The 18266-nt window shown below is 41.6% G+C and overlaps 1 protein-coding gene across 1 annotated transcript in view; it reads right to left on the bottom strand.

The window, feature by feature from the left end:
- Nucleotides 1-8395: 8395 nt before the first annotated feature.
- The window catches only part of IRGM (immunity related GTPase M), a 12623-nt gene continuing 2752 nt past the window's right edge, over nucleotides 8396-18266 (bottom strand). Inside the window, 8 exon segments of the mRNA XM_035006519.1 lie at nucleotides 8396-8527; nucleotides 8529-8587; nucleotides 8590-8645; nucleotides 8647-8725; nucleotides 8728-8868; nucleotides 8871-9096; nucleotides 9099-9452; nucleotides 17552-17665. Coding sequence (XP_034862410.1) covers nucleotides 8396-8527; nucleotides 8529-8587; nucleotides 8590-8645; nucleotides 8647-8725; nucleotides 8728-8868; nucleotides 8871-9096; nucleotides 9099-9452; nucleotides 17552-17665 — 1161 coding nt within the window.

Here is an 18266-nt window from a genome sequence, read left to right on the forward strand (position 1 = left end):
AGGGAGAAGCAGACTCCCCACTGAACTGGGAGCCTGACATGGGGTTCAATCCCAGGACCTGGAGATTATGACCTGAGCTGAAGGCAGACGCTTAACCATCTGAGACACCCAGGCGCCCCTGTTCTTACTCTTTTCTTAAAGACAGTAGTCATACTGGATTAAGAGCTCCCCTTCCTGCAATATGATCTCATCTTAACTAATTACATCTGCAAAATCCCATTTCCAAATAAGTTCACATACACAGGAATCAGGAGTTAAGACTTCAACATGACTTTTTAGAGGGCACAATTCACCCCAAAATAATCACCGATCTTCCTCTAGCTATTGTACAATGTTTCTATAGCGTCTCCCTTTTGTGGAAGAGTGGTTCACTGGATCCCCTCATTGAACTCACTTAACCTTCTCACACAATCCATGCTTGCCCTCCATTCCATGGATACTGCTCTTTTTTATTTTTTTTAAGATTTTATTTATTTATTTGAGAAAGAGAGAATGAGAGAGAGCACATGAGAGGGGGGAGGGTCAGAGGGAGAAGCAGACTGATGCGGGACTCAATCCAGGGACTCCAGGATCATGACCTGAGCCGAAGGCAGTCGCTTAACCAACTGAGCCACCCAGGCACCCCCATGGATACTGCTCTTGTCCAGGCCACCAATGACTCCAGGTTGCCAAATCCACCTGTCACTCCACTGATCTTGAACTTGACCTCTCAGCACTACTGCAATTTTGATAACTAGTTTCTCTGGTCTCCCATGCATAGCACTCTCTTGATCCTTGCTTTCCATCTTTGCCTCTACTTCCCAGCCTCCTTTGCTGGCATCTCGTCTTCTGGTTTTTTGTTGTTGTTGTTGTTGTTGTTGTTGTTTTAATTTAAGTAATCTTTACACCCAATGTGGGGCTCGAACCCACAACCCAGAGATCAAGTATTGCATGCTCTTCTGACTGAGCCAGCCAAGTGCCTCTGGCATCTCTTCTTCTTGACTTCTATAGGTTGAAATCCCCCAGAGATCATTATCAGTCCCCTTCCCTCTCCTTCAAAACATTCTTCTTAGATGTCCCCATTCATTCCCATATTTCTAAACTACCTCCATATCTACAGCCTAGTCTGTTTTCTGGACTTCTGAACTCACATATCCCACACATTTTTTTTTTTACATGTCTAGTTGGATTTATAATAGGCATCTGAAACTTAACATTGTTGGACTAGAATTCTTTGATTTTCCTCTCAAACCTGTTCTTCCCCCATTCTTCAAAATAAAAGGTATTACCATTTACCTAGTTATTCACATGAAAAAAATCTAGGTTTGAGTTTTTTTTTCTCTTGTGCCTTTCTCTCCCAACAATCTCTAACCCACCCCCATGTTCTACCTACTCCATCTTCACAGTTTATATCTTATATGTCAACCTTTCTCTGGTCTGGAACAAGCTGCCATCATCTCTCACCTGATGACTAACATAACCCCCCTAACTGGTCTGCCTATTTCCAGTCTTGTTTCTCAGAATTCACACTCCTTAAGGAAACCAGAGTGATTTTTTTTTTTTTAAAGATGAAAATGAAAGAATTCCCATGGTGTTTGAGTGAAACCTCATCTTTTTGTTTGGCTTACAAAACCTCTTGTAATTTGGCCTGTCTCCTTTCTGGTGTTATCTTGTGCTTGTCTTTCCCTCATTCCTCATACTCCAAGTCCTGCAACCTTTCTCTGTTCCTTGAACCCTCCAAGTTTATTCCCTCTTTAGGACTCTGGCACTAGCTAGTCCCTCTGTCCAGAATGCTATTTTTCCTGGTCTTTGGCTGGCCGACTCTATTCATTCAGACCTTAACCCAAATGTACCTCCAGAAAAAAGTCAAAATCAAGCAGCTGTGCAGACCCTAACTAATCCTATCTCCCCACCATGCTTTTAAAATAATTCTCTGATATCACTTACCACCAGCTATTTTCTTCTAGTCTATTTGTTCATTCATTCATTCATTCATTCATTCATTGTCTCTTTCCCCCACTGGAATGTAAGCCCAGGGGAGCAGAGACCTTCTCTGTCATGTTCATTATGTGTATCTATGATCTATTGCCACAATAAAGTTGTATGACAAATAGCCCAAAAAAACTTGTGTTAAACAAATAGCATTTATTTTTCATACATTTATTTGCATGTTAGCCATTTAGGCTACTCTTGGTGGTGCATTTCTTCTGGCCTTGGTTGGGCTTACACATCTGGCCTTTAGCTGCCTGTCAGTTGGGATGATTTGAATAACTGGACTAGCTTGGCTTGCTCATAAGGCAGTGGTTAAGTGTGCAACAGTGAGAACAAGCCCCAGTGAGCAAGTATTTTACAAGCTTCTCATTATGTCATGGTTGCTAATATCCCATTAGCCAAAGCAAGTCACTCTGACAAAGCACAGGGACAGAGCAGATGGACAGTAGAAAGTTATATAACAATAAACAAGGGCATAGGGGAGGGTGTAGTCTTGAGATCACTAATATAATCAATCTACCCCAATATGGTATCCCCAGCTCTTGGTATCCACATCTTGCTTAATGAATGACTGAATTATTCTTTCACAATGAACAGAAGGGAAAAAAAAAAAACATTTAATAAGAAAAGATTACTCTGGTACACATAGTTATAATACCAGAGTCCCAGTGAAGGATTCTCAAATGAGGGTTTCTGAATGGGTTTCAGAGGGCTGGGGAATCTCTGAAATAGTATGTAAAATTAGGAAAAGGTTCTCCTTCTGGGCAGAGAGCAGCTCATATTATAATCCAGGCCGTACCCACTCCCTTGCCTGGGTGCCATTGTGCAGTACACAAATCATACAACTGTATGCAATTGCTCTGAGAACTCGAATCTTAGGATAATTTTGAGCCTTTCTCTTCTATCTTTAGTGTAGTTTACTGGCTTGACTAGGGCTGTGTCTGGGTGTTTGGATGTCCCCATCTGCCTACTTTCAGTGTTGATTCTCACAAGTTGATTATTTCTTGCCATGTCTATTAGAGGAAGAAAGTGGAAGCTCATTCTGTCTGGAAAACACCCAGCCTCTTGGTGTGTCTCCTGGGGCAATTCCTTCTCAACTTCTATCTGGAAATCTATCTGCATCTTACTGTGGCCTTTGGGGGAATTTATTCTTTAAGCTCTGAACAGGGATCAATCTGCCTCGTCTTGAGAAGGCACCTTTGGACCAACACCAATCCCAAATGAATCACCAAGACAGACACACTGAGGTTACTTTAGGTGGCGTACATCGGCCTCCCTAACTGCCCTGTCTATTTAAAACATTTTTTTTTTACACACTCAGAAAATCTCTAAAATGACTGATTCTTGTTTGGATCATGGAAAGTCTCATTCCTAGGGAGATAGTATCGAACCTATTTCTGTGGACACATAAATGATGTAAAGGGATTGTCTTCTCATTTATAATAAATATAAATAAATGTACCTCTTTTCAAGTTTCAAAGGGAGGGAAATCCAAACCATAGTAATGGTACAAAAATCGATGTTTCTGAGAGACTATGGACTCTGAGAAAGAAACTGAGGGTTCTAGAGGGGAGGGGGGATGGGTTAGCCTGTGATGGGTATTAAAGAGGTCACGTATTGAATGGAGCACTGGATGTTACACGCAAACAATGAATCATGGAACACTACATCAAAAACTAATGCTGTAATGTATGTTGATTAACATAACATAGTAAAATAAAATTTAAAAAAAGAATGTTATAAAAAATGGTAGTAGGATTGATTATATAAATTGTAGTTTATCTATCCAATGAAATACCACATAAATCATGCTGTTAAAATATATGCTTCGGAAAGTTAAGAGGAATAGAAAAAAAAATGGATGTTTCTATGACTTTACAAGATATCTATCTTTTCATATAGTTTCTAAATTAAATTATATCATGGCATCCTTCTTTTAGAATATTTTCTTAATTTGTTTGGACACTCTAACTTCTTTTAATCACAAATAATCAACATGACAAGAAAGTGTAAATAAGTAAAAGACAAGAAAAGGTAATATCATTGATAAACATACCAGCTAGATCAGACATCTGATTTTTATAGTATTGAGTATAGAGTTCAACTTCAGAGAAGAATATTTTTCTAGGAGGTTTTATTCTCCCTGAGTTCCTCATGGCCCTAGAATAATTATGGCTATTGATTATGCAGGACGAATCTGGGAAGCTACAGAAAATAACTGTTTAAAATGCTAAATGAAGCAGCAAATGATGAACTCTGTTCTCCAGGGTCAAGCGGTGGATAATGTGTTTATGGAAAACTTTCCATGAAAGAAGACTGGGGTGTTGCTAAGATGTGACTTCAAAGACACGCAACTCTATTAAAATTTCCAATGCTAATCCTGGGATTATCAACCTAAACCCTTTTAGATTATTGTAAGCATCCAGTGGCCTTGAGCGCCTTGTCTGGAATTTTAATGTTGCTGACTATTGTGATTTGTTGGAGAACTGACACAGAGTGATCTGGAATCAGAGAAAAAATTATCGGGTTTCTCTGGACCACTATCTCACACCATATGCCAAGATTAACTCAAAATGGATTAAAAACTTACATGTAAAACCTGCAACTATAAAACTAAAAGGAAACATAGGTGGTAAACTCCTTGACGCTGGTCTTGGCAATGAGTTTTTTGGATTTGTTACCAAAAGCAAAGGCAACAAAAGCAAAAATAAACAAGTGGCCTTCATCAACCTAAATATAAAAAACTTCTGTGCAGCAAAGGGAATCATCAACAAAATGAAAAGGCAACCTACTAAATGGGAGAAAATATCAGCAAATCATATACCTGATAAGGACTTAATATTCAAAATGTATAAAGAACTCATACAACTCAATAGCAAAAAAAACCTAAACAATCTGAATAAAAAATTGGCAGAGGATCAGAATAGACATTTTTCCAAAGAAGACATACAAATGGCCAACAGACATACAAATGAAAAGATGCTCAACATCATTTATCATTGGGGAAATGCAAATTAAAACCACAATGAGATATCGCTTCACATCTGTTAGAACGGCTAAAATCCTAAATGCTGGCAAGGATGTGGAGAAAAAGGAGCCCCTGTACACTGTTGATGGGAATGTAAATTGGTGCAACCACTTGGAAAACAGTAAGGAGTATATAAAATATGGTATAATATATATTCACACAATGGAACATTATTTAGCCATAAAAAAAAAAAGAATGAAATCCTGCCATTTGTGACAACATGCATGGATCTTGGAGGTATTAAGTTGCAGGAAGTAAGTCAGACAGAGAAAGACAAATATCGTATTATCTCAGTTATCTTTGGAATCTTAAAAACAGGACAACCAAGCTCATAGATACAAAGAACAGATACATGGTTGCCAGAGATGGGGGTGGGTGGTGGCTGAAATGGATAAAGGGAGTTAAAAGGTACAAGTCTCTAGTTATAAAATAAGTAAGTCATGAGGCTATCCTGTGCACGTGGTGACCGTAGTTAACAATACCGTATTGTATATTTAAAAGTTGCCAAGAGAGTAAATCTTAAAATTTGTCATCATGAGAAAAAAAAAAATTCTGTAACTATGTATGGTGATGGGTGTTAACTAGACTTACTGTGGTGATCATTTTGTAATGAATTCAAATACCGAATCATTATGTTATACACCTGAAATTAATATAAGGTTGTCGGTCAATTATGCCTCAATAAAAAATTTTTAAAAAATTATCAGGTCTCTGCTTCACAGTTCATTTTTGAAAAGAGCCATAAACAGTGTGGAAAATATTGATAGACTTTGTCCCAGTAAAAGCTTACTTTGCTATTTCATCTATCTAGAATTACAGGTCATTGCCAGCAACAATCCATGTGATCGCATTTTCAACAGAAACACTTGTTCTGAAAGCTATGCTATTTTCTGAGACAATTTTTCCCAGTGACATAAAGTAATTAAAAATTATTACAGAAAATCAATCTGCCCAGTTACTCTTACCTCTTCTAAACTCAGAACAATCTTCAGGACTGCTTGCTTCTAAACCATGCCAGGAGCCATCAGAAGCAGATTCTTACTGACTAGGGATTGGCAAAGGTTTTTCGTAAAGGGCTTGGTAGTAAATATTTTTGTCTTTCTGGACCATATGGCCTCTGTCTCAGCTCTTCAGCTCTACCTTTGTGGCCCCAAAGCAGCTGTGAATATTATGTAAAAGTGTGGATGATGTTGTGCTCAAATTTAACTTGACCAAACTGCGGCAGCCTCAGCTATAAGCTGCTAACATTTCTTTCAGAGTCCACCAGTCTTGGTGGGTTCTTTGTAGGGAGAAAGAGTTAGAGAATATCAAGGTTGGAAAAGACAAAGGTAGAAGTTTTTGGACAAAAAAAATGAAGACCCAAAGCCAAACCAACCAAACAATAACAACAACAACAAAAACCTCAAAATGTCAAAAGTTATGCTGGCTTTACCAGAAAAACAGTGACTTTGCAAACTTATGTTTTATTTTTTATTTATTTTTATTTATTTATTTTTTTAAGATTTTATTTATTTATTTGAGACAGAGAGAATGAGAGACAGAGAGCACGAGAGGGAGGAGGGTCAGAGGGAGAAGCAGACTCCCTGCTGAGCAGGGAGCCCGATGCGGGACTCGATCCCGGGACTCCAGGATCATGACCTGAGCCGAAGGCAGTCGCTTAACCAACTGAGCCACCCAGGCGCCCCTCCGCGTCTGCAAACTTATGTTTTAAATTATGGGAATAGGGGTGCCTGGGTGGCTCAGTCATTAAGTGTCTGCCTTCAGCTCAGGTCATGTCCCAGGGTCCTGGGATCGAGTCCTACATCAGGCTCCCTGTTCCGCGGGAAGCCTGCTTCTCCCTCTCCCACTCCCCTTGCTGGTGTTCCTTCTCTTGCTGTGTCTCTGTCAAATATAAAATCTTCAAAAATCAAATAAATAAATAAATCAAGGGAATATATTTTTTTCCTCAATGAATATTTATAGAAAATTTTAGTATAAAAAAAGAGATTAAAAACGAGTTGCTGTATTTGAAAGAGGGGATATGACCCTTCATCTTCTCTTTCACCCTCTCGGCAACCTTGTATTGTATTTCCAGAGAGTTCCAGGAACTCTTGAATGGAATTTAAAATCCACTGCTTCAGTATAGGAGAAGAAGCATCTTGCCTGTGATTAGGGTTACAAGATTTAGCAAATAAAAATATAAGATGCCCAGTTAAATTTGAATTTCAGATCAATAACATGGATTTTTTTAAGTATAAGCATGTCATATGCAGTATTTGGAACATACATGCCCTAAAAAGTTACTTGGTGTGGATCTGAAATTCAAATTTCACTGGGCATTCCTACATTTAACTGGCCACCTTACCTCTACTTTTTTTATTTAAACTCTCTGTGCCTCAGTTTTCTCATCTGTAAAGTGGGGGACATGATAGTACCTACATGGCAGGATTTTAAAAAATAAGTTAATACTTGTAAAGTGTACAGAAGAGTTCTTGGCACATAATGAGTGTTCTATTACTACACATTAACTATTCCTATTGTTATATTATTAGCTAATTAACCATTTTTTACTAGTGGTATTGGTTCTAAATGGTTGTAATAAGACTGACTGATGTAATTGTTATGGACTGAATTATATCCCTCCCCCCCAATTCATATGTTGAAGCCTTAATCCCCCAATGTGACTGTACACAGAGATAGGACCTTTAAAGAGATAATTAAGGTTAAATGATGTCATAAGGGTGGGATCCTAGTGCAATATGATTGGAGTCCTTATAAGGAGGGAGAGACACCAGGGGTGTGGGTGCACATTGAAAAGGCCATGTGAGGATGTAGTGAGGACGTAGCAATCTACAAGTCAAACAGAGAGGTCTCAAGATAAACCAAACCTGCTGACACCTTGATCTTGGACTTCCAGCCTCCAGAATTGTAAGATAATACATTTCTGTCATTGAAGTCACCCAGCCTGTGGTACTTTGTTATGGCAGCTCTAGTAAACTAATAGAGTCATCATGCACATGACGTTTTTGTTTTTTTTTTTTCCTGAACCCAAAAAGCTTATTTAATGATTTTAACAAATATTTATTCTTTGAAGGAACAGTGCATTATGATTGGGGCTAGGAAGATAGGGGATTTTAAAAATTCCTTTTAAGGAACTAACCCTTTTAGAAATAGAAGAAAGTATTTGGTTAAATCTCTTCATTTCTAGTAGAGAAACAAGGTATCTTACTGGGAAGAGGACCCAAGGCAGCCTGACTTCCACTGGAGAATGAGCCTATGGGACCTATGATTGGACCCATTCCCAAGCCAGTTTTCACTGGTAGGAAGGATTTCTCAGGATCGTCTTCTTTTCCTTGGTATCTAACTCAAAGAAGCATTTTTGCTACATCCCCTTAAAGCAGAGAATGACATAGTCACTCAAGGATTTGATGTAGCTAGGAAGGCTAAGAAATGCTTCATGACTGAACAAGTCAGTCTCCCATTCACTTTAGGGAGACCGTACAGATCCAGGTACTTCATGACAGCCCTGTACTCTTCCATGGGCATCCCCCATAATCTGGGCCACCTGCTAGAGAGAATCATCATCCATGACAAAGAGCAAGCAGTAGCATTCGGACACGGCTTCACATCATCTTCATCCTGGACACCAAGGCTGTCCTGAAAACACTAAAGCTATTCTGTTCTGCAGGGAGGTAGTTTTGTCTTTGATGATCTTCTCACAGGTGTGGGACAGGTTTTCTAGGGGACATGGCACCAGATATCAGAGAGGTCCCTGTGCAAGGTGTCCTTAAGCTCTGGGAAGTCATGCAATAAGGGGTCAAAGCTAGAGACCTGGAATATGATGTGTTCATACACCCACTTCTTCTGGAGAGTTTCTGGGATATTCTCTGGATATTCTGCAGGACCTGTTCCGCCCAGAGGGCACTTGTGCCGAGGCCCTTGTCCAGCTTGGTCCAGACAATGTAGAACCTCTTTCCCAGGCCCTGGATGGTTTTGGCGAGCTTCATGAGATTCATGCTGAATGTGTGGCTGCAATGATGATGAAGAGGCATACTGGCTAAATGGCATTTCTTCTAATAGTTCTCTAGGGTTTGGGCAGCAGCCCTTGTACTGGGGGCAGGTTGTCCCACACATTGGGAAGGTGGGAGAAGGAGTAGCAAGTGTGACTCTGGGTGGTCCTCACCACCCCAGTGGGAGCCGAGGCTTCCTCCTCATGCCTAATTGCCCACAGTGCATTGATGAAGGAGCACATGCCATTGCCAGGTTCCCCAGTCACAGCAATGCTCACTCGGGCACTGGACGCTGTCTCCAGGTTCCCTCTGATCACAGAGACCACCATCTCCAGCTACTTCCCTTCTCCTAAGGCCTTTTCAATGTTCAAGGGACCCACCTCATATAAAATGCTCTGGCCCATATGGTATCACACAGCAGAGGTGAAGGATGTAGATAATGGGGCACGGGATGACAGGGCCGGCTACAACACGGTCCTGACCAGTGGAGCAATCCCACAGGACTTTAAAAATATATTTCCATTGGCCACTTCAGAAATTGAGATATTGATTAATTAATTAATTAATTAATTAATTAATTTGAGGGTAGGGGAAGGGGCAGAGGGAAAGGGATGGAGAATCTTAAGCAGGCTCCATGCCCAGTGTGGAGCCTGCCATGGGGCTCGATTTCACCACCCTGAGATCATGACCTGAGCCAAACTCAAGAGTTGGACGCTTAACCAACTGAGCCACCCAGGCACCCCAAGATGTTATTTTAAATATGGGTTAAAAGTGATAGTTTGATAAATTGATGTGATGCTTCTTTTTATTAAACACACTCTGAAATATTTATTTTTGTACTCATTGAAGTTTTGTGCTTCTTTGACATTTGTAACTCACTTGAAGTTTATTTCTGTAATAGTCTCATATTATGAAATGTTCCAATAGATGAAATAAAGTAGCTCAAGGAAGCCAGGCTTTGGCCAAAGTGATACAATCCTCATGCACAGATAAAGTGACTGGTTTGCATCTTAAAATGCTGTTATTTCAAATTTTCTTTTCTTCTTCCTCCTCATCTGTTGCTAGGATTCATGAACTAGTTAAAGAGTAGGCATTTACTTTTAGAGTTTGGTGGTATTCATTATTTTAGCTAGACCAGGCAGTTAAATATAAAATACATCAATATTCAGTGTAAAGTGCCCATGACAGCATCTTGGAATTAACTCTCAATGTTGTTGAATATGTTCTTATGCTTTACTTCATATCAAGTTAACTTACTAGTTAATCCGTTTCATTGTTTTGTAAATTCTTTGAGATCTAAATAATGTCCCACACCCTGCAAAAATATAGGTTTACTTTCTTCCCTTAAAAGACACTCATCCAGGATTTGCTTCAAAATAATGAAGGAGTGAGGGGGAGTGAATAAGATTAGTAGTGAGATGACTGTTGTAGCTGCGTGATAAGGATTATTATGACATTCTGTCTCCTTTTGGCTATGTTTAAAATTTTCCATATTGTGGTAGATTTCCAATTTTTCATTCCTTTTAAGTAACAGGATTACGTATGCTTGCCCTTGGCTGTTGTGCAGTACTTCCCACTCTGCTAGGCATAGTACATGTCCCTTCTCCTCAGATACTGCACTCAGCCCAAGGACATTCTTCGGCCAATGGCATGTGAGCAGACTTGACATGGATGTCTGAGCAGGGCCTTTAAATGTACTAGCATTTTTTGCATGGTTTGCCTTGGCCTCTTACATTCTCACCATCTGTCATGAGAAGAGGGTGCCCTGCGTACTGTTGTGCCTTCAACCATAAGTCCTGTAAAGAAGAATGTACAGGGGTGCCTGGGTGGCTCCGTCGGTGAAGTGTCTGCCTTCAGTTTGGGTTGTGGTCTCGGGGTCCTGGGATCCTGTTGGAGTCTCTGCTCTGCAGGGAGTCTGCTGCTCCCTCTTCCCCTGTGTTCTCTCTCTCTTTCAAGTAAAGAAATAAAATCTTAAGAAGAAGAAGAAGAAGAAGAAGAAGAAGAAGAAGAAGCAGCAGCAGAAGAAGGGAAGAAAGAGGAGGAGGAGGAGGAGAAGAAGGAGAAAGAGAAGAGCAGATCTAAAGCTGATTCACAAATTGGGGTCCAGTCTAGCTCAGCTCAGCCCAGCTGAAAATGGCCAAACCACAGCCAACCAGCAGACCTGTGATTGTAAAATCAATGTTTGTTGTTTTAAACCACTAAAATTTTGGACATGTTTGTTATGGAGCATTAACACCAGAGAAACCTGACTTTTTATACATAACTAATTTTTCTAAGTAAAGAAAAATACTATTAAAAATCTGTTCTACACTGAGAATTATATGCTACATGGTGGGTTGGTAGAATTAAACTTGATTTCAGTTGTTGAGCTGGTTTCCTATCTAGAGTTCATCAGTATCCATTTAGCAAAATTTAAAGCTAGTAACTGATTTCTACCATTAGCCCCAGGTGCAGAGAGCATGCTGCAGATTTGTTCCCCGTGAAGGTTAATTTCATGTATCAATGTGACTAGACCACAGGATGCCCAGATTTTTGGTTAAATATGATTACTGGTATGTCTCTGAGGGTGCTTCTGGAAGGGATTAGCATTTAAATCAGTAGACCAAGTGAAGCAGATTGCCTGGCCCATCGTGGATGGGCCTTACCCATCCATCCATACCTGAATAGAACAAATAGGCGGAGGAAGGGAGAATTTGTATTCTTTGCCCGACTGTGAGCTGGGACGGCAGGCAGTCTTCTGCTCTCGACTGAGACTTACTCTCAAGCCTTCAGACTCAGACAGGAATTAAACCACCGACTCTCCTGGCTCTCTAGCATGCAGACAGCAGATTGTGGGACTTCTTAGCCTCCATGATTGCATGAGTCAGTTCCTTATAATAAACATATACATATATATATAAACATAAACATATATATAAACATAAAAACATATCTGTATCTGTATCTCCTATTGGTTCTGTTTCTCTGGAGAACCCTGATGAAGATACCTTAGGAAATGAAGAAGCTGAGGTGTTTATCTACTGATTTCAGGTTCTCATTGGTTGAGGGCTACTGCTGGGGGCATTAAATCCCCAACTTCCTGGCTGCATTGTAGGTGAGCTGAGCAATTTTCGGAGGCCCTGAAGAAAGCCCTCAAACAGTTTGAAAGAGAGACGCACCCGCTTCAGGTGGGGAGCTGATGGAGTGTCAGGAACGGTCCCCCTGCAGCTGCAGATGACTCAGTGTTGGGGTGAGGGTACGTGGGAGGGGGCAAACAGCTGCTGTGATAATTATTTGACTAGACCCAGAATGGAAGTAACTTGGGAAAATATCCTTGTACCCAGGGTTTCAGATGAATTAACATTGAGGCTTTATATTCTACCACCTGCAGAGTCTATCTCAAGTCCTGAGGGAAAGACAAAAAGAATTGAAAGGTAAAAAAAAAAAAACAAAAAACCCAAAATGATGGTATTCGTTCCCCTGGTCCTCCTCTCTTTCCCTAGTGCCCCTCTGCCTGGCAGGAGCAAAGAAGCAAAATGAAGGTTTATGCAGGGGGAGGCACAGCTGGGAACATCTTCCACACCCATCCCCAAATACATGTTAGGATGGAGTAAACACATTATGGGATGTTGAGTCAATGAAATGGGTTCCAGAGGACACCCATCATGACATTCCTATCTATTCATCATTGAAGCAGGGGCTGTTATCCATCAACTGAATTCAGAGATATTTTTCAGAGAACTGTTTCTTGGCCCCCAGGTGAAGAGAACAGTGGGATAGATCTGGGTCAGATGGGGTGTAGCACTTCCCTGAAATGTCATTGCTGGATTGAGGCAAGTGTTAGAAAGAAGGCGATGGGGAAGGAGCCCTAAGTGGAGGAAGTTGAAGGTATAGTTTCAACAGAGGAAGCTAATGACTAGCCCAGGTCAAGCCAGACCAGAAGCCAAGGGGTGGAATGTAGTGAGGATACTTGAAGGCACAGACCCAAAGATGAACCCTTACTGAGCGGAAGGTAGCCAGGGAATGCCTGTTACCCATATGCCTCCTCCAGCCGTGTATTCCTCTTAAAGTTGATTAACAGATTACTTCAAGAACCTACACTTGACCATAATTCTTTCAATTCTTCCTTCTTAGACCTCTGGTTTCTGCCTAAGTGTAGATAACTGTTTTGGAAGTGAGGTTGTAGCCACATGCTCTGCACAGAAACTTTTCGATCAGAACATTCAATCAAGCCAGTTGATAAAGTCAGTCTGCAAGGTGGCAGGGAAGCAGAAAGCACAAATATTGGTCTCCCAATTCCGTGCTTGATGAGACTGCAAGCACGGAAACCTGCTGCCAACTGGTTGGAAAGAAAGCTGCGTTTGTAGCACTTCCGTCAGAACACACAGACATTGCCAAGTGAGGTGTTCTTAAGATCCATTTGTTATTATTGCAGGGTCTGGGCTCTTTTGTTTTCTTTACTGTGTTATATCTGACGTGCAACACTGCATAAGTTCAAGGTGTACGACACTGATTTGATCATTTTTGTTGCAATATGATTGCCGGATAATGTTAGCTAACACCTTCTAGGGTCACATAAACCATCATTCTTTCGAGCATTGGGAAAAATTAAAATCTAGTCTCTTTGTAAGTTCAGTGTTTAAAGACACAATTTGTTGTCTAATCACTGTACTGTGTATTAGGTCTCCAGGACCAGGCTCTGTTTTTTTTTTTTTAAGATTTTATTTATTTATTTGAGAGAGAGAATGAGATAGAGAGAGCATGAGAGGGGGAGGGTCAGAGGGAGAAGCAGACTCCTCACTGAGCAGGGAGCCCGATGCGGGACTCGATCCTGGGACTCCAGGATCATGACCTGAGCCGAAGGCAGTCGCTTAACCAACTGAGCCACCCAGGCGCCCTCTGTTTTTCATTTAAGAATAATTTACTAGGTGGCCCTGGGTGGCTCAGTCGGTTAAGCATCTGCCTTCAGCTTAGATTATGATCTCAGGGTCCTGGGATCTAGCCCTGAGTAAGGCTTCCTGCTCAGCATGGAGTCTTCTTCTCCCTCTCTCATTCCCCCTGCTTGTGCTCTCCCTCTCTCTCTCTGTCAAATAAATAGAATCTTAAAAAAAAAGAAAGAAAGAAAGAATAATGTACTAAATTATTCACAACACCCCATAGACAGAAGTGCAAAAGTTCTTTTGGAGTCCTTGTATGGACTCCACTTCTGGCTCCCAATCCAGGTGGCCTGGGGTGTCCCACTCTCTAACCTCTACAGTTAGGAAGGAAGCTGCTCTGCAAAATAAGTCCACACTCTGAATGTTACCTGTGCTGGAATGCCTGAGTCAAATTTCTTTTCTTCTTCTTTTTTTGTTTAAAATATCTTATTTATTTGAGAGAGAGAGAAAGAGAGAGAGAGCATGAGCAGGGGAGGGGCAGAGGGAGAGGAAGAAGCAGGCTCTCCGCTGAGCAGGGAGCCCAACTGTGGGCTCAATCCCAGGACTCTGGGATCATTACCTGAGCTGAAGGCAGACGCTTAACTGACTGAGCCACCAAGGCACCCGCTTGAGACAAATTTCTAAAAAGCCACTTTCCTCAAAGTCAAGATGGCATGGCCTTAATTTCCTAATCTGTACAGTGGTTACCAATAAAGATCATATCTGGCTCAAAAAACAATTCTAAAAGTTAAGTCGGCGGATTAAAAGACAAACAGAACAGTCCAGAGTGTGCTGTAAGAATACGAGATCTTATGGGATCTGCTCCCCAGAGGAGTCCTTTTTAGGACTTTACAGAGGGCAGTATTTTCCCCCAAAGTAATTTGCTAATCATGGAATTTCAAGGGCTTGGAAATAGGGCAGCCCCAATAGTTCTTCAGATTGTGCTATATACCTGAATTTACCTGTTTCATCTCTGCTTATAGCTGAGTCTGATATTGTCATGGCTTAAAAGCCCACAGGGATACTGATCAGCTCGTTAAGGCAAACCAGCTGTTACACCAGCAATGTGTTGTTCGGCTTCATAACAAAAACTTGCACACTGGCTTCACGTCCAGCAAACATTTTTTTTAAGCACACACTCTATGCCAGATATTATTCAAAGCTATTTGGGCTTGAAAGTCAGGGGTGGTTCTCAATGATCTTTCCTTTCTGGCTTACTGTAGGCTCCTACCAAATCTGTAGGAATGAAAGTGAGTCAGATAATGTCTCATCAGACTGTAGGCGAGGGAAGAGGAGATGAAGCAGAATGCAAGCACGGGCCAAGGTGGAGGGAATGTCCCCCATTTCTGAGACCAGCCGACACTCCCTGCCACCGACCCCGTAGGGGTGCTCCCGGCTTGTGCTTTGGTGCCCACCCAGCTCTTCACAGACTCTCTTCCTGGCACGGGTTTGATGGCAAATTGAGGTTAGCACCTCTGACAACTAGAGAAATACGGATTCATTTTCTGAGGTTTTGCTAAACCTTTCATTGCTGCGGCTGGAGCACCCCATTTCATGGGGATGCTCCTACTTGCGGGGACAGTGAGAGCTGAAATGAAAGCAACTTCTGGTTCATCTTACTTTGGATATGAAGTCTTGGCCATCGTAAGTTAGAACTAACCTGCCCCCACCAATCTTATTAATAAGAATAGATCAGATGTGCTCTTTGTTATATGAAGCTGTCAGTTATCTTTGGCAAGTGTGGCCGAGTGGGGGCGGGAGGGGGGTGGCTGGGGAGGACTGAGTAAGTTCGGTCAAAGGCTGATTCCTGCCTCTTGCTTGTGTTTGGACTTCTTTCCCCACCAGACCTCTCATAGCAGATGCTAATTAGTAGTCACATTGGACAGATCTTTCTTGTCATTGTCTTTCATTGTCTCTGCCTTTTTTCTTGTTTCACGGCAGAATGGGGCAGACAGGGGATGCTACAGCTAGGGACTTATATAATTCAGAGGCTTGGAGAAGAGTTGATGGAGTTACATGACTCTATCTTAATTATTTCCCCCTTGGGTTCCAATTACATGTTAGGAACTTTCAGGCTCTCCACAGATTTATCATCTTCAAATTCCCATGGATTATAAAAACCAAAGGGCCTGATCCTGAAGCTTAACATTGTTCCCGGTGCCAGCAGAAGGCTTAAAGGATTAGATCACGAGGAACCCAGAGAGGATAGTTTCTGTCTTAAGTGGGTAAAAAATGATTTCAAATTTGGCAGGGCCTCTCTTGCTGGAAAATCTCCCCTTTCTCATCATCGTCAAAGGGCCTACAGCATTATTATCTCTTATGATGACACTGTGACCTTTGGACACAAGGCAAAGGCCACCAGGGAATCAAAATTATGATTGCTTCACACACATATGGCCACTTTACATTAGCATTTTGCAGAGTCCTAACTTTCTTATCCTCTTTTGATGTGTTCTTAAAACTTTTGGGGAAAGTTGGGCTACTCCCCACTCCAATATGTTTTCAGCTTGCGGGAGGGGGTCATAGATATTTTCTGTGAAATGGCACAAATCAAAACCAAAGTCTTACTTGGATCACATCAGCTTCTGCTTACTGAGTGCTTATTTAGGGCCAGGCATTGTTTTAAGGTGTTCTGGTCAAGGCACATGGTATATTCAAAATGGGTAGTTGAAGGATGTTTAGTGAAGGGATTATTTGGGGGGGAAAAAACAGTGGAAGTTGCCCTGCTAGAAACAGCCTTTACTGCTGACTGGCCTGAAGGAGGTGGGGTTTTATAGCTTGAGAGGGTTCTAGGAGGGCTGCCAGGGAGGAGAAGTTGGCAACTGCCAAACCTTTGGGACTTCCAATCTCCTGGATGTGCTTCCCATAGGTCAAATCCAATCAGAAGCCAGAGGCAAGAGAAGGGGGTGGTATAGTCATAAGAGATCAGCTTCCTGGGGCATGGGGCTGGGCTGGGCTGTATCTCATAGTCACTTTATCGTTATCATCACTGAACAGAGCAACAGAGAGGTTACATAACCAGCCTAGGGTCACCCGGGTAGGGAGAGGCAGACCCAGGATTTGAACACAGTCTCTGTCTAGAGCCTGAATTCCTAGTTACCATGCTCACCTGCCACACAGTGCCTCTGGGCACAAGACACTTAAAGAAGCCCAGAACTCCTCTAGATCAGTGCTGTTCTGCTTATCTATCACTTAGCAATTGTACTTTCATCTGCAGGCATCCCAACAGACCCTATGTTACAGGAGGTCAAGGACCTCTGTCCATTTCATTCAGAGCTGGATTTCTCAGCACGGAGCTCATAGTAAACACCAACTCAGCATTTTTTCCTAAGGTCTTTTCTAATGAATGAAAGAATTTGTGGAGAACCTTGCATAGGCCAGATTCTTGCCAGCTCCTGCCCTGCCCCTTTCTTTAGAATGACTTTCAGTAAAGGGAACACAATCCTCTGGAGAGGGTTTATGTCCTCCGTTTGCTTCACCTTTGTTCTCTGCCTCCTTCTTTCCACATTTTCCTTTCTTGGCCCCAAATCTACCGCTGAAAAGTGTTACTCGTGCTTAGGCTGGGCCATATCTGGCCTTCATTTCTCACACTTTTCCAAACTGGGAAAACCCCAGCTCGTTGAGCGGCTGGACTTCATTAACCACGGCTCGGAGGGAGTTGGTTGTACTTGTGGGAGGAAGGCAACCAGGGCAGCACAGAGAGTTTCCAGGGGCCGATTTATCCGCTGCAGAACAGAATACTCGAAAACACAGATGCTGTATCTCTCATTTCCATTAGCATCCTGTATGGATACAGAAGAAATCAGTAATGTGATTCTGTCTCCCACTTTGGGAGCTAAGAAAATACTGCAGTTCTTTGACACATTCTGGATTATCAATGGCTTCCTAAGTACCCCTAGAAAGGAGAATCCCTTGCCTTTTGTTTTTGGGGAAACCCTTCAATTTCCAATATAGTATACTACAGCTGAGAAGTGTGTACATGTGTGTTGGGGGCAGGGATGGATCTTAAAGTGTCATTTGGTCCATTTCCCTGTCTCTGGGCCTTTCCACATCATCCAAGATAGGTCTCCTTTTAGCTTTCAACGAATCAAGCGTCCGGACACTTTCTTTAGAGCATGCATGATGAACTGGTGTTTTAGAGCCTTTGTCTAAGCAACTTAACATGATTAAAACCTAATTATTTTAACTCTGAAAAACAATTTTCACATCATCTTCTTCTTATGAAGTTTTCTAAAATATACAAGGTAGCATGAATCATACAATCAACTCCCATATACCCACCCCCAGATTCAACAATTACCAAGATTTTGCCACACTTGCTTTATCTATTTATTTTTTCTTCTTCTTCTTCTTCTTCTTCTTCTTCTTCTTCTTCTTCTTCTT

Source organism: Mirounga leonina, unplaced genomic scaffold, assembly GCF_011800145.1.
Source record: "Mirounga leonina isolate KUSES-001 unplaced genomic scaffold, KU_Mleo_1.0 Mir_150, whole genome shotgun sequence".
Lineage (NCBI taxonomy): Eukaryota > Metazoa > Chordata > Mammalia > Carnivora > Phocidae > Mirounga > Mirounga leonina.